General features: G+C 35.1%; 1 protein-coding gene across 13 annotated transcripts in view; it reads right to left on the bottom strand.

Annotated features, from left to right (window-relative positions):
• Positions 1–14,829, bottom strand: part of KIF21A (kinesin family member 21A) — a 155,088-nt gene that overhangs the window by 28,309 nt on the left and 111,950 nt on the right. For 4 of the 13 annotated variants that reach the window (XR_005240013.2, XM_008002848.3, XM_008002851.3 and 1 more), the window contains 7 exons: positions 14,585–14,605; positions 10,274–10,334; positions 9,845–9,899; positions 7,014–7,228; positions 4,264–4,371; positions 2,730–2,858; positions 600–638 (listed from right to left, as the gene is read on the bottom strand). Coding sequence is in view for 12 of the 13 variants with exons in the window: in XM_008002848.3 (XP_008001039.1) it covers positions 600–638; positions 2,730–2,858; positions 4,264–4,371; positions 7,014–7,228; positions 9,845–9,899; positions 10,274–10,334; positions 14,585–14,605 (628 nt within the window). In the remaining variant the exon portion in view is untranslated. The remainder of the gene's footprint in view (positions 1–599; positions 639–2,729; positions 2,859–4,263; positions 4,372–7,013; positions 7,229–9,844; positions 9,900–10,273; positions 10,335–14,584; positions 14,606–14,829) is intronic. The other 9 variants (XM_037997284.2, XM_073020619.1, XM_037997286.2 and 6 more) reach the window with 6 other exon arrangements.

Here is a 14,829-nt window from a genome sequence, read left to right on the forward strand (position 1 = left end):
GAGAAAGGGAAAGAGAAGTTAAGGACCCCCAGAAAAATCCATAACATGAGAAAAAAAATACCAGTTATTTTTAAAGCTGCACCTATTCTTAAAAATATTCATTTAAAAAAATGCTTCCTTAGTGTTTATTTCTTATTTTTTTTAATTTTTGGTACAACAGTATCCTTTTTTTCTCTAGCATACTTTTATTTTTAATCATATAATCTTTTTACTTAAAATTGCTAAACCAACAAAAAAAAAATACCTTATCTACCTCACATACTTTGAGGCATTAGAAATACTTAATTGTTGAGAATAAGAAACCTTCTTGACATCAATATTCACAAAACTTGATTTCTTTTAAAGAAAAGATTTAGATTACAGACAGAAAACAGGTATCACAATTTTTAAACTATTATACAAAAAAACCCACTACTTTATCTAAAAGGTATGATCACAAAAATGTATTAAAATTATCATGTTTAGAAATATTAGTGCATTTATATGATTTACAGCAAGTGATGCATGCAACAAAAAAGAAACTTGCTTAGAATTTCTAGGAAGGCATTTTAGAACATCAATGAAATTCCAGAATGTAGGAAAGGCAGGAAAGAAAGTACCTGTGTACCTCCGACAGAGAGGAGTCACTTTCATCAGACCTATAGTGAAAGAGTTAGAATTATGAGAGAAAGAATACAGATGTCAACAGGTAAGGACACTGACTCTGGACTCAAAATCAACAGCATGAATAACAGATATATAGCAAACATTTCCTTCATAGTGCCCTGCTTTTCTATTTGCACTGGATATTAGCATATTTAAGGTATAGCTAAGTCACGTAAAGAGTTTGATATTTATGTCTTCTAGCAAAACTTTGGGGACTACAATTTTTCTAATACTGATATACAAAATCTATCCTCACTTCTGAAATTTAGTCCTTGGAGAAGAACAATATCAAGTACATGAGATATAGCCCTTGAAGGTTTGCTCCATTTAATTTGGCTAGTCCTGGAAAAATTTTCCCATTTCAATAACAGTTCATCAATTTCATTCATCTTGATAATGATTACTTTAGATACAGACGCTAATGTTGAAGTTACACAAATAGATTGTGTTTTTGCATAGAAAGCAAGTCACTCAAAATTTAACAACCTTTGGTTTTAGCTTATTTCAAAAACACTGAGTTCTTTTGACTAGAGAGCATCTTAATAATAGCTGGGGTACTTTAGTGGACTTTTAAAATAGACAAGTCACTCTTGTTAGCCCTACCTTGAGGCCTCCAAGACTGCAGTGAGTCTGGTTATTATGAAAATCTATTTAGACTGTACAACAGGCTTGAGGAGAATGAGGATATGGTGAGTGTTGGCATAGAATGTAACTAGAAACAATGTGCGGGATCTGCGTCTTGCTAGTGGGATATGGTAGTCTCAAAAAGTAGCCCCAGAGAAAGTAATGTAAGGAGGTAGGCAAGTTTTTGAAAGTGTAGAGTAGTCAGTTATTCTAGATTTTAGTTTATAGAGATGACAAAAGAGTCAAATTATTGGTAGCTCATAAAGTGTTTCAGTAAAAAATATGGAACTGTGATTAGGTTGTCAGGATTACCAAAAGACTGACAGAAAATGTTCTGACTGTGAAGGCAAGGTAGACACAAATTTAGCAACTCTTCATATACCTAGTGAAACTTGACTTCCCAAAACTATTCCTAATGTTCAACTTTTCTCAATTAATGACAGAAATAACTTACAATGTTAAAGAGTATTTTGTTTAATAACATAGGAAAATATTTACCTACCTATATCAATTTAAAGAACATGTCTTCTACTAATTAAACCATATTAAAATCTAATGAAGGATCCATAAATAAAAGAATTATCCATAAATTAAGCATATTTATACTTCTCTAAAAATTATGGCATGATTCTCTAAGTTTATAGAGCCATTTAAAATAACCTAAACATGCCAGACAGATCTTAAATGGCATCCTATAAATTTTAGAGATTATTGATACATACAGGGTGGTAATAGCAGAAAACAATCATTATCATTCCAAGTCCAAGCAGACAAGTCAGAGTTAATAAATACCTTATGGCAGTATTGTTAGTACGGCATTCTTGCAAGAGAGATTCTGGCTCAATGTGTGGATACTTTGTCATTTCAAATTTGATGACAATTACATTTTCCACATCCCTTCAACTTCTCCACCCCGCTCCCAGTCCTACTCTCTCCATCCGTAAAGGTGATTGTTTTATTCCAAGAACACAATTACTGAAATTTTGTGGTGAACTTGTCTAGAACAATCAGATGACAATAACATGTTGCACATGTAACAATGGTCTTTGTAAACTGTTATATCCCCCAGAAGTAAAGTAATTTGCCTCTTTCCAACTCAGGCTATCTAAATTAGAGGCTTTTGTGGTCTTATAGAAGCTAAGGAATCTTCAAAAATTTAAACATCAAGTGGTCTCGAAGATTTTTCAGTTCTAATTTACTTGTAAAACAAAAGGCAAGACAAGTGCTGAAGGAATAGCAATACAAATCTACAACAGGGAATAATGTTCAGCAGGAAAATAATTTTCTCTAATTTTGGTTGCATGGTTCCTTTCCCATTGGAAAGATGCATAAAATACGGTAAGAGTTCACAAGTCAGGCTCCATCGCCTACACAGAGATGACTACATGTTTTCTACAGACTGTACTGACAGGTTCAGAATATTATATATATAATTGGGGCTCTTTTCCATAATGACTTACTTATCCTGCTGAACTGATGTGTTTCCCTGAGAAACAGTAAGACGATTAAAAACATTCAGTTCATTACGGGGCCGGCTTGGTGGGGAAGAAGGAGGTGAAAGACTAGCCTCTGAAGTTCCAGAATCTGAGCTACAAGAAAAAAAGAACATAAAGTAGGTGGCTTTAATTGTTATGATTTGTTAGAAAAGTTATAAGAAACATGCTCTTTAAAAAAAATCTTTTTATTAGAGAACTCCTTCTTTCCTTTCTCTCTTCCTTATTGGTAAGATAAAATGCATTCTGAACAATTTTTAAAATCTTTTTTCACTGGATTTTGTTACATTGGCCACAAGATGGCACTAAAGAGAAGATTCTGACTGTTGAAATCAGAAGTCAGTATAAAAATAAAGCAAGCCACATTTAAAATCATACAATTTTAGAATCAAGAGCAAGTTTCTCACTTTACAGATGAGGAAAGAGACCCAGAGAGCTTATGAGAAGTTTGCTTATTCAGTTGATTCATTCATCTATTTTTAAATCACTTATGCGCTCCATCCCCATTTCCCAATTATTCTTGAGAGATTCAATTCAGTAGAAACAGGCAAAATACGTCTTTAAGTACAGGAAGCAAGGGTGATAAGAAGGATAATTTCTATGACATTCAAGTCAGTTAAACTCGTGGTCAAAAAGGAGAGTGTGCATCTTGGTACAGGGTAGTGGATGGTATAGAATTGTCCATTTAGGCACAGAAAATAAATGAACACTTCCTTTTAAATATATTCACATTTATTTTTTGTTAAAGAAATTAAAGTAATTTACTTCCATAATATTTAAATGTAAATTCGCATAAATGCTTTCCCTCAAGGACATGTCTTAGATCTACCTGTCACATGCAGAACAGGCAAACTGAGGGAGGGGTGGCAGGGTAACACTGGTTCTAATCCAATCAACTTCTGCATGCTGTCATGCTGCAATTTTTAAATGCCCAGTTAAGTGGATCATCAGATTACATTATGTACTGCTAAGTAAACTAACCCTCACAAAACACACACAAAAAACACTGAGGATAATACCAACAACGTAAACATGAGAGAGCAGCAAGAAAATGGCACAACAACACACCCTATGATTTATTAGTTTTTCTGTCAGCTACTGTAAAGAGGTAGGGTCAAGGTCAGTTTTAGCTGACATTGCAATGATGGTCAAAATTAATTATAAATTTTTCTATTAATAGAAGACTATTTGAAATATAGACTTAATAAGCCTTACCTCAAGTATATATTAACTCTTAAAATGATATACACAAATAACTGGAAAATAAGTAAGTGGACACGTTCAGGGACAAGTGCTCAAATATTTTTACAAGTATGTATATGACCAAGAATATTAGACCACTGAGTCAAGCCAAAAGCTGACTTGACTGTCTTGATTATAGTCAAATAGTCATAACCACAGTGCCAGCTGAAATCTGGAAAATAATTTCATGACTGTCTTTAGCACTAAGTGCAGCAGGCATTTAATACAGTCTAGCAGGTAAAAAACATTAGTCACTTACTGCTTTTGTTCCTTGGCCTTTGATTTTTCTGCTTTCTCGTATGCCTTTCTCCTTGTTACAGGAGAAGGCTCTGGAATTTTTTTTTCTGGTAGAGATGACTGCCTGGAACTAAAGTAAAATAAGATTCTTTAATTACCTAATTCTAAATTTGCACATACAACTTTGGTAGACAGTTTAACATTTGCAATAGGTTAATAACTGGAACCTGAGAAAGATTATTACTTGAGAACAAAAAATAAAACTAACATAGGAAAATATTACATGAGTTATTTTTAGTTGATGGAAGCTCAACAACCATAATTTTTAAACTGGTGATCTTATTAAATATATAACAACTTATCATCTTTGAATATAAATATCAATGATATGCTGCCAAATAGCTACAACAAATATTTTGGATGTGTTTTAATTTCACTGGTAATTATTTCAGATGAAGAAAAATTGTCTTTATAGTTTTGTAAGAACAAAAATATTAGCATATCAGAATTTAAGAAACAACGAGATTTAACGAATTAATATTGAGACACAATCACAAAATAGTTCTATAGGTAATCATACATACAAAAATACATAATTATTTTACTTAGCTAGTATTTAATTTGTATCTATGTATATTTTAGTAATAAAGTATTCTTGCCTTAAATATTTTAAATGCCAAATGTCTGCTTGTAATTAAAATTCAAGAAAATAATTTTTGTATACGGTGGTAATGAATTTTAACTGAAAAAAGAAAAAAAATATCTGGGCCAGGCATGGTGGCTCACACCTGTAATCCCAACACTTTGGGAGGCTGAGGTGGATGGGTCACTTGAGGTCATGAGTTCAAGACCAGCCTGGACAACATGGTGAAACGCTGTCTCTACTAAAAATACAAAAATTAGCTGAGTGTGATGGTGGGCGCCTGTAATCCCAGCTACTTGGGAGGCTGAGGCAGGAGAATCACTTGAAGCCCGGAGGCAGAGACTGCGGTGAGCCAAGATCACACCACTGCACTCCAGCCTGGGCGACAGAGCAAGACTCCACCTAAAAAAAAGAAAAAGTCTGGGGGAAAAAAAACCCACTAAGGAATTAGACAGCAAGACTTCCAGAATGGGTTCACATGATTCCTATTTAAAGCGAAAACTAAATGTAATTAAATTTTGTGTACTTGATTTTTCTAATCAGGAAATCACATTTTAGCAATCCTGCATCATTTAAAGTACAAGGATCACTTGAGTAAAAGTTACGCAGTAATGGCTTAGAAGAGTTATGCACTAAGTGAGTGACCAAACTCTCACAATGTATAAAGAATTACAAATATGTGAGTATAAGCATGTGAATTATGAAAACTATAAACTAAGTTATCTAGAGGCAGAGGCCAAAAGATATTTTTTATAACCTGTCATAAACGATACATTTTTAAAATGTAAAAAGACAAATAGAAGAGATTACCTGAATCTGGATTCCAGGCCTTAGATTTAGTCTTGAAGTTCCCAAGTCTCACTCATCTGACAAGCTAAACACCTAACACATGCTAGTTCCTAAAATCTGACCTCAGTTCTATATCACTACCTTCACCAAAAGCATTTCTTCTACTCTCATCTTATCACAAAAGCAATGAAGCCATAAACTACAATGGTTAGCAATCTCTAACAGCAGATCCAACGGTTAATTACATAGGCCACCTCAAGCACATGCAAGAAAGTTCTGTCATCATTAAAATTAATTCTGGAACAAAAGGTAGCAGATGGGATTACTGAATGGAAAACAATGGAAATATCCTCATAAAATGAAGAATATTATGAGAAACGGCTATTCAAGTGTGGAAAGTTTGTTATTTCGTATTATTCACAGATCATATAGTGTGTGCCACTTTTGGGGGGGGGGGAATATTCTTCAGTGCAGAGATGTATTCATTCCATAAATTATCTGCTAGATCACATGTGAGGATTAGTTTGAAAAATGACGTTAACAATCTTTACCAGTGAATGACTAATCTAATATTAATATAACTATCAAAACACACACATGCACACATGGCACACATATGCACACACACACATACGCACACACACAGGACTATGTGGGAAAATCTTTCTTTGTCCTCAAGATAATAATTGAAAATAGTCTATGCAAGATTTATTTTGAATAGAAGGTTTTTTCTTCAGATTATCATAAGAAAGAGAATATTTCCTCCTTCAAATCTTTAATAATACCAATACAAATATTTTTTGGGGTGTCACTCATCCCACATAAACAATATGCTTCAAGGTAAAAAATTAGGAAAGTTCAAAATTTATTAAATTTGTAATTGGTATTTTCTTTTTTCTTTAAAAAGAGTCAGCAAAGATTTACTATCCTGACAGCTCTCTCAAAACTAGGATATAGGTAATTTAGAGAAAATTTAAGAGTCTAAACTTTCTGTTTATACATAATAGTTATATAACAGTTTTATAGGTATAACTTTAATTTAGGTGTTTCTATATAAGTATTGTCTGTAATTCACAACTCAGATGTTATAAAAATTATAACTCTTAAGAATGATCCTAAAACTTGGCAACAAGACAAAGCAATTCAACAAAGGACCTTTCAAATTATTTCAACTCTCCAATAAATTAGGGGAGACAACACCTAACAAATTACTTCGAAAACCAGAGATCAAATTTACATAAATTTTAAATAATAGAAATAAGAAATTAGCAACATGCATACTTTTTTTTTTAAAAAAAAAGCCAAAAGAAAAGAAGTTAGTGTAGCTGGGCCAAACTTACATGCTGCCTATCTTAGAAGGTAAGCCAGGTGGGGGAGAGAGCTCTTTTTCCCTAGCAGAAGTACCACTTGTCTCTGTATTCATTCCAATCTCTTGCCCTTCTGCAACAGGTGTAAGAGGGCCAGGCAAGGAGGCATCTCCTGTACTAGTGTCTGAAGCTAGTTCACTGCTATCTGCATACAGCAATTCCATCTGAGTGGTGGTTCTCCTTCGGGCCTAGTCAAAGAATGGAAGCAAAAGCAATCAGGAGCAAACTCTTGCATAGAAGATGATTAAGGAACAGAGATTTATATGAGTTTGAAATAAGTAAAAACATTTAGCGTGTCTTTTCCTAGAAGGTGTGCCAAACATAGCATGTGAGATAGTGACAAGCTTGAGCTATAGCTGGACAAAACCTTTAGAGGACAAAATAATAGCCAACATTTGTATTGTACTTATATGCCAGGCACTGTTCCACACACATTATTATATTAGCAGGAGTAATATCATTATCTCAATTCCCAATCGAGGAAACTGAGGCGCAAAAAAGCTAAGTAATTTGCCCAAGGTCATACAGCTAGTAAGTGACAAAGCCAGATTCAAAGCCAGGCTGTCTGCCTCCAACATTACTGTGCTCTCCTGCCACTTACAGCCAGCTCCCTCAAAATATAATTTAACAAAAAAAAAAAAAAAAAAAAAAGGAAGAAAGACATTAAACCAAAAGATAATTGCAGGGAAGCTCAACTAAATCCTGTTTTTTCCCATGCTTAATTTCTTTTTCTAATACAAGTTTTTTTCAGTTATTGTAAGCCTCTTCCCATGATACCTTAAAGAGATGTTTAATCTGCCCACTGGATAACACCAGCCAGTATCAGCTTTGGGCAGCCTGCTGAGGCAAGTAAAGGTTATTTTCCTAAAATCTAAACTCACTATAAGCATTCCTTTCCTTACTCTTGAAAACCAAGTGACTATCCGGTTATTGCTCAATTAGTTGTTGATGTCACTGAACAGATAATCAAGTGGTTTACCAGATTATAGGCCTCTAGAAAGCAGCAAACCTGTTTTTTAAGCTGTATAGCCCCAGCTCCTAACACAGTGCTGGTACACACAAATTTAAAATATATAATCAACTTCATTTTTTTCAATAAATGAAAAAGAAATGATATGAGATGCTTTTCAGGCATCTTAGCAGTTCAAACAGAGTAGCAGGTAGCACTTCAGAAAAGAGAAAGCCCTGTAGCCATTTTTTACACTCTTAATTCTCTCCACAGCCAAGAGCCTAGAGCAGAGATGAAATTTTTCTTGGGAATTCTTAACCCAGGGGGTTCTTTTAGGAGATGACCTTTAGGCCACCACTTCACATCTCTCTCTAATGTCCCACAGTGGCATAATTAAATAGGCTTTCTCAGGGCCCGAAAGATAAAATTTATCTTAAGAGATTCTCTCCTTTGCTTAGGACTAGATCCAAACCATAGCAGAATGTTTTCTTTGAGTTTTGTTAACTTCTGTTTAGACACTTAGAATAATAAAACACAAACTACATGCTGCCAAGCCAACAGCTCAAAGACCATGTGTAAGAGCCTGGAGATGTTTTTTGATTGGCTTGACCAGTGTTTTAATAATCTGAGAAATTTATGTAAAAATTCGTATTTAAGAATTCTCTTGAAAAAACAAAGGATCTGGTAGCCTTAGGCTCATATTCCCACATGGTAAAAATGAGCAAAACTTGATGGTGGCTATTTCCTTTTAGATGGGACATGTACTCTCCAGGTAGTCATAATGATGACCCATTTGTTATTGTATATCCAGCTAAATTAGTCATTTGCATTACCTGATTAACCACTGTGGGCCTTAAATATACACTACCCATTGCACAGCATTATTATTTCAGGTCCTGATTCAATCCATTCACTCAACAATATTCAATAAGCACCGCAAGAATTCTTTGTTTTCAAACATTGTAGGATTGTTAGTCAAATCACCTACTATCAAATGCTACCGCATTCAACCTGATATGTACCATTAGGTAGCTCACACATTTAACTGTGTGTATAATTTATATCATTTTTTAAAAACCCTATAAATATGCATTATAGCTTTGTAAGTTTTTAACACATAATAATTACGGACTGGATTATTATTAAAACCACCTCAAGGCACGGTTAAATAAGAAATACTTAAGAACACACTCGAATGCTAAAATTTAAGAAATCTCCTGCCAATCTAATGATATTGTATGGCACTACACAGTCTACAATTTAGTTAATCAGCAGCTTAAGAATCACCGTCCATAATTGTGTTATCCAGTGGGAAAAATATAAGAATACAGTAAAGCCCAATTTCCACCAAGGAGAATTTTTTTTTTTTTTGTGACGAAGTCTTGCTCTGTTGCCCAGACTAGAGGGCAGTTGCGCAATCTCAGCTCACTGCAAGCGTCACCTCCCGGGTTCAAGAGATTCTCCTGCTTCAGCCTCCTGAATAGCTGGGACTACAGGCGCCCAGCACCACGCATGGCTTTTTTTTTTTTTTGTATTTTTAGTAGAGACAGGTTTTCACCGTGTTAGCCAGGATGGTCTCGATCTCCTGACCTCATGATCCACCTGCCTCAGCCTCCCAAAATGCCGGAATTACAGGTGTGAGCCACTGTACCTGGCCAGAGAAATTTTTTAATATAAATTTTTTCAGTTACCACTTAAAGGGAAATATGATTAAAAAAACTAAATAAAGAAGATCTTTAGTAAAACCAGGCCCTCTTGCTAATCTATTAAGAGTCAAATCTGAACCTATGTGTTTAATAGCAATAACAAATAACAGTGTAAAACATGTTTACCTGATACTTTCAGTTCTTCTTACCTTGCTCTTAGGTTTCACTTCACCACAAAGCTTCATGAGATCTGAAGACAGTGTGCTATATGCAAATAAATAATTAAGCACAAGATTAAATAGAAAATTATTATAGAAAGCTATAGCTCCTCTATATCAATGACTACAAAAAATGTATATGCCTATGGGAAATACAGAAAGACAATACTTAAAGTCAAAATGAACTAATTTAAAAATAATTCATTTATGTTCCTTAAATATTTCAATATTTTCATTTTAAAATGTATGATGGTTAAGCGTAACTTAACTTGGTTTCTATTTACTGTTTCTAAGTGCTATTCACTAGGCCATTAGATTGAAAATTATTTGTTTTATGGTAATTATTTGATACAACAAGATAAAAGTATTTAAAATATTATGTAAATAAGTCAACTCTATTGTTTCTAAAGGCCTTCTTACCTTCCTTCTGATCCTGGGCTGTTTAAAGGTGCATCTTCATCAGTACTATCCTCTACGTTTTCTACAAAAAAAATGTTTAAAATGTAAGCATTGTCCCCATGTCACAGTTTGAATGGTGACTGCAATCCATATGCTGTAATAAACAACAGCTCAACATCTCAATATGGGCACGATGGTTTTAGTAACTGAATCTAAATAGATAGAATTGTAGAAAAGTATTTCTAAAAACTCTCCTTTGATTGTGTGTTCTAGAACGAGTAAAACATGTTCAAATAGGAAAACCATGACTTTGAATGGTAGAGTATAGAAGAATAACATCCTTCTGAATGAGATGGGTACATATGACTATTGCAGAATTATGTATGTATCCTGTACCATCCAAACATACAAGAATCTACTGTTTAAAAACATAAAGTAAATGCTACATGGGCCTCCTTTAATGTACTAAGCCAACCAAGAATACTACATAAAGTATAAATATAGTTGTTATACTTTATCAGTTATGCCAATGTACTTAGATATTTTTCCTTTTTTAATTTCTGTATTTTTGCTTTCATATAGAAAGAGAGAAGGTGTGTATGAGGGTGTTCAGAAGTCACACATCAGCATGCAGCTCATTCACATGAACACAGAAGACAAAACCAATAGGTTTGCATGCAACAGTTCTGTAAACTAATACAAAGAAATCACTGCTATTTCAGAACAACTGTAGCTGACTAGTGAAAAGGGAGAAGAATTAAACATATAAAACTGTTAGGAAGTCAGTAAATAAAACAGCCACAGAAAGTAAACGACTTAAAATGCCAGCAAGCCCCTAACATCGGTGTAGGCTGTTTTAATGTATACATTTTATTATAAAAATCATTTCATAAATCTAAAGACAAAATTATGGGCAACATATACATTAAAGAACAATATATACAGTTCATCCCCTTTTAATTTTAAATTTTATATAATACAGGTAGACTATGGCAACATTAGTCAATTGATTCATTTCTCTCCACAAGTGTTCCCTTCCTTTCTCATTGTTCAGTAAGACTTGGTACTATTATCTAAAATAGAATCATATCTAGGACTCAAAGGGGTTTACTTTCTGAAGTTAAAAAAAAATGGTGATTTTGAAGGCAATATGTATCTCATTAGAGGAATGCTCAAGGACTTGCTTCACAGAAAGGATAATTGAGTTCTAAGGTACTGAATTAGTAAAGAATATAGAAAATTATGTTATAAAGAAATGACAAACCTGGCCTCTGTTTTCCCTCTGTGTTTTAACAGCAGGCTAAGATTTGCTAGTATTTATCTTGCAGAGTGTGATGGAATTAAATGTTAAACATCATGCAAGTGCTTTGTAAAAAGCTCTTAACTCCTGCTTATGCCTGTATGCCTTAGTTAGAGATAATGGTGTCTTCACAGAACCAGTCTGGCCAGAGCCCAGAGGATCCCACCCAGATGGTCACCAACTCAGACCCTCTTCAGTACCAAGTTTGGTCTGAAGTATTATAGTAATCTGGGCAGCAGGGCACACCAACAACTCACTGTTGTACTCTCAACTCTGAGAACACAACTCTAGCCCAAAATTAGCTTCTTTTATCACAGTAGCTTTAAAGACAAAGACAAAACAAAACTCCCAAATACCCTAAAGTTAATCTATATCATTATAAAGTTTCACTGTCTCACTTCACTGGAAGTTAACCAAATAACTGGATTTTTAAACGTCTTCCTTTAAAGTTATTATTTTAAAAACGTGTGTGTGTGTGTGTGTGTGTGTGTGTGTGTAGTTTCCGTATACTAATTATATATTTAAAAATTTAACATTGCAGCCCCTGAGACTGCTGTCCTTAGAAAGGTCTGCTTGGAAAACTGGACTTTGGCTGACATACGAAAACAGCTCTCAGAGTGTCTCCAGTCAACTATTAACCAATAAAAGTGGCTCACTGTACATTAGAAATTGCAAATAATATGGCTTATGCTGAACACTTGCTTTCCTTCTGGAAGTCTAGACCAACAGAAGGTACATATGTCACTCACCATCCCCAGTAAAACCCTTGGGCACTGAGCATCTACTGGACTTTCTAGATATAAACATTGCACCAATATTGCTGTGTTTTTTGTTCTGGGGAAAGAAAGCACTCTATGTGATCTCTCATGGGAGGGAGAGAAATACAAATGCCTGGACATGGATTCCTCCAGAGGCTATCTGTGTCTTTTCCCTTTATGAACATTGATATCATAAATCTTAAGTCATGAATACAACCATATGCTAAGCCCTGTGAGTCTTCTAGCAAATCTCTGATGATAGTGGTGACCTTTGGGATCCCAACACAGATACAGAAAAATCAGGATGTTCTTTAAAAGCTACAAAAGTACAACCCTGTGAGCATGGGGCGCTGGCCCTGGTTCATCTTCTAGCCTTAAGTTTCATCATTCCATGTCATGAACTTGCTGCTCTGGAGCATCAACCTGTTTGTAGGCCTCAGGTACACAAAAGTGTGGCTAAATTCCGATGCCTTAGCTTTTGCTGCCCCTGTGCCTGGGGCGACTCTCTGGCCCCCATTCAACCTTGTCTTTTTCCTGGCTAACTCTTTTTCTTCACTTATATTTTAGCTTAAATGTCACCTCGTCCAGAAAGCCTTCATTAACTCCTCCATTCTTGTTAGGTGGTCCTACTCTGTGCTCCCATAAGTCTACAGATCTCAATCATTGCCTTCACTGCAATATATCATAATCCGTTCATAGTCTCTCCTCCTCAGCAGGGCATCAAGTCCATAAGGACAAGTTCAGCATCTCACTCATCTTTGAATCCCAGCATACAGCCCAATGATTGTGATAAAACTGGAGAACAACTAAATGATATTTAAAGCAATGTACCTATGACTTTCTAGCTTCTGTGGATTTAAATTTCATTGTTTTCTCATCTCATGCTTTTTATTTAGCTCCTTTCGTCTAGAAGAGCCCCAGTTCCTAGGGCAAATTTTTGCCATGAGTCATAGGTTACATTAGCTGAATGAGTTCCTACTCTCTGCTTCTGACCCTTCTTTAAGCTCCAGAAAATTGAAATTTGTTTGAAATTTGGAAAACAGGGCCGGGTGCGGTGGCTCAAGCCTGTAATCCCAGCACTTTGGGAGGCCGAGACGGGCGGATCACGAGGTCAGGAGATCGAGACCAGCCTGGCTAACACGGTGAAACCCCGTCTCTACTTAAAAAAATACGAAAAACTAGCCGGGTGAAGTGGCGGGCACTTGTAGTCCCAGCTACTTGGGAGGCTGAGGCAGGAGAATGGCATAAACCAGGGAGGCAGAGCTTACAGTGAGCTGAGATCCGGCCACAGCACTCCAGTCTGGGCAATAGAGCGAGACTCCGTCTCAAAAAAAAAGAAAGTTGGAAAACAGTAACACTGCTCATCAAATTACCAATTTAATATTCTTCTGCACATAAAGACATCAAATAATTTATCTTTCGAGTTAAAAGAGAGCATATATTACTATGAATTGAGCCACTAAGAACAACAAAGAGAAGGAGAAGGAGAAAAAGAAGGAGAAAGACGAAGGAGGAGGACAAGAAAGATAAAGAAGAAGAGGAGGAGGAGAGGAAGAAGAAGGAGGAAGAGAAAGAAGAGGAGGAGGGAAAAAAGAGGAGGAGGACGAACTGGGGAGGAGAAGGAAGAGAGGGAGGGAGACGAAGAGTGAGAGGGACAGAGGAAGGAGGAGGCAAAGAAACATGCTAGATAACACATGGAATGGAAAAGGGCTAGTTATAATGCCAGGTACTTGAACAGCCTGACCAATATTGTTTCAACCTGTTCTGACAAAATCCTTTGGATAGTTTTGTTCAGTTTACAATATTTAAAAGTGTGTGCCTAAATTTACAAAAATAAACAGATAAGAATATATATACACACACACACAAAGATATATAGAGAAGAAAGTTATTTATGGGGTTAAAACAATAGATGCACGTTAATTGATATATTTTAAAAATTTAACAGAACATATATATTATGTTTTTCTATAAGAAAGAGAAAGAAGCCAGGGGGTTTATGAAACTGGAGCCACAACTGGAACTCAAATAATAAAAGAGACAACTAACAAAAGCATACTTCTTTAAACATCTAAGAATTTTAAAATCAGCAATGTTTAATAAAGATAAAAGACTTAGTGTGTTTGTGGCCATGGATACATTTCAAAAAAGATCATGCAAAAACCACTTGACCACCAATAAAAATCTTTAAAATAAGATGTACCACAATTAGTGTACATGAACAATTAGTAATTCATGCAGCTGTAGGATACACAGAAAGCTAAACATACTTACCTAATGGTACGCTATCTAGATCTGTGTAAATAACAGCAAAAAGGAAACAAAAAGCAATACTCCAATCAAAACAGATCCAATGTTAAAAACTCCCACATAAAACAAGATTATGTATCATTTACATGTAGAATAGATGCCATAGCAAACACTTATAAATTTATTTTTAAGGCAGTGAGATACACAGAGTAAAGTAAAGAAACTTGGTTAATATTTTAAGTAATTTAGATAACCAGTACGAAAACTTG

The sequence above is a fragment of the Chlorocebus sabaeus genome, chromosome 11 (assembly GCF_047675955.1).
Source record: "Chlorocebus sabaeus isolate Y175 chromosome 11, mChlSab1.0.hap1, whole genome shotgun sequence".
Classification (NCBI taxonomy): Eukaryota; Metazoa; Chordata; class Mammalia; order Primates; family Cercopithecidae; genus Chlorocebus; species Chlorocebus sabaeus.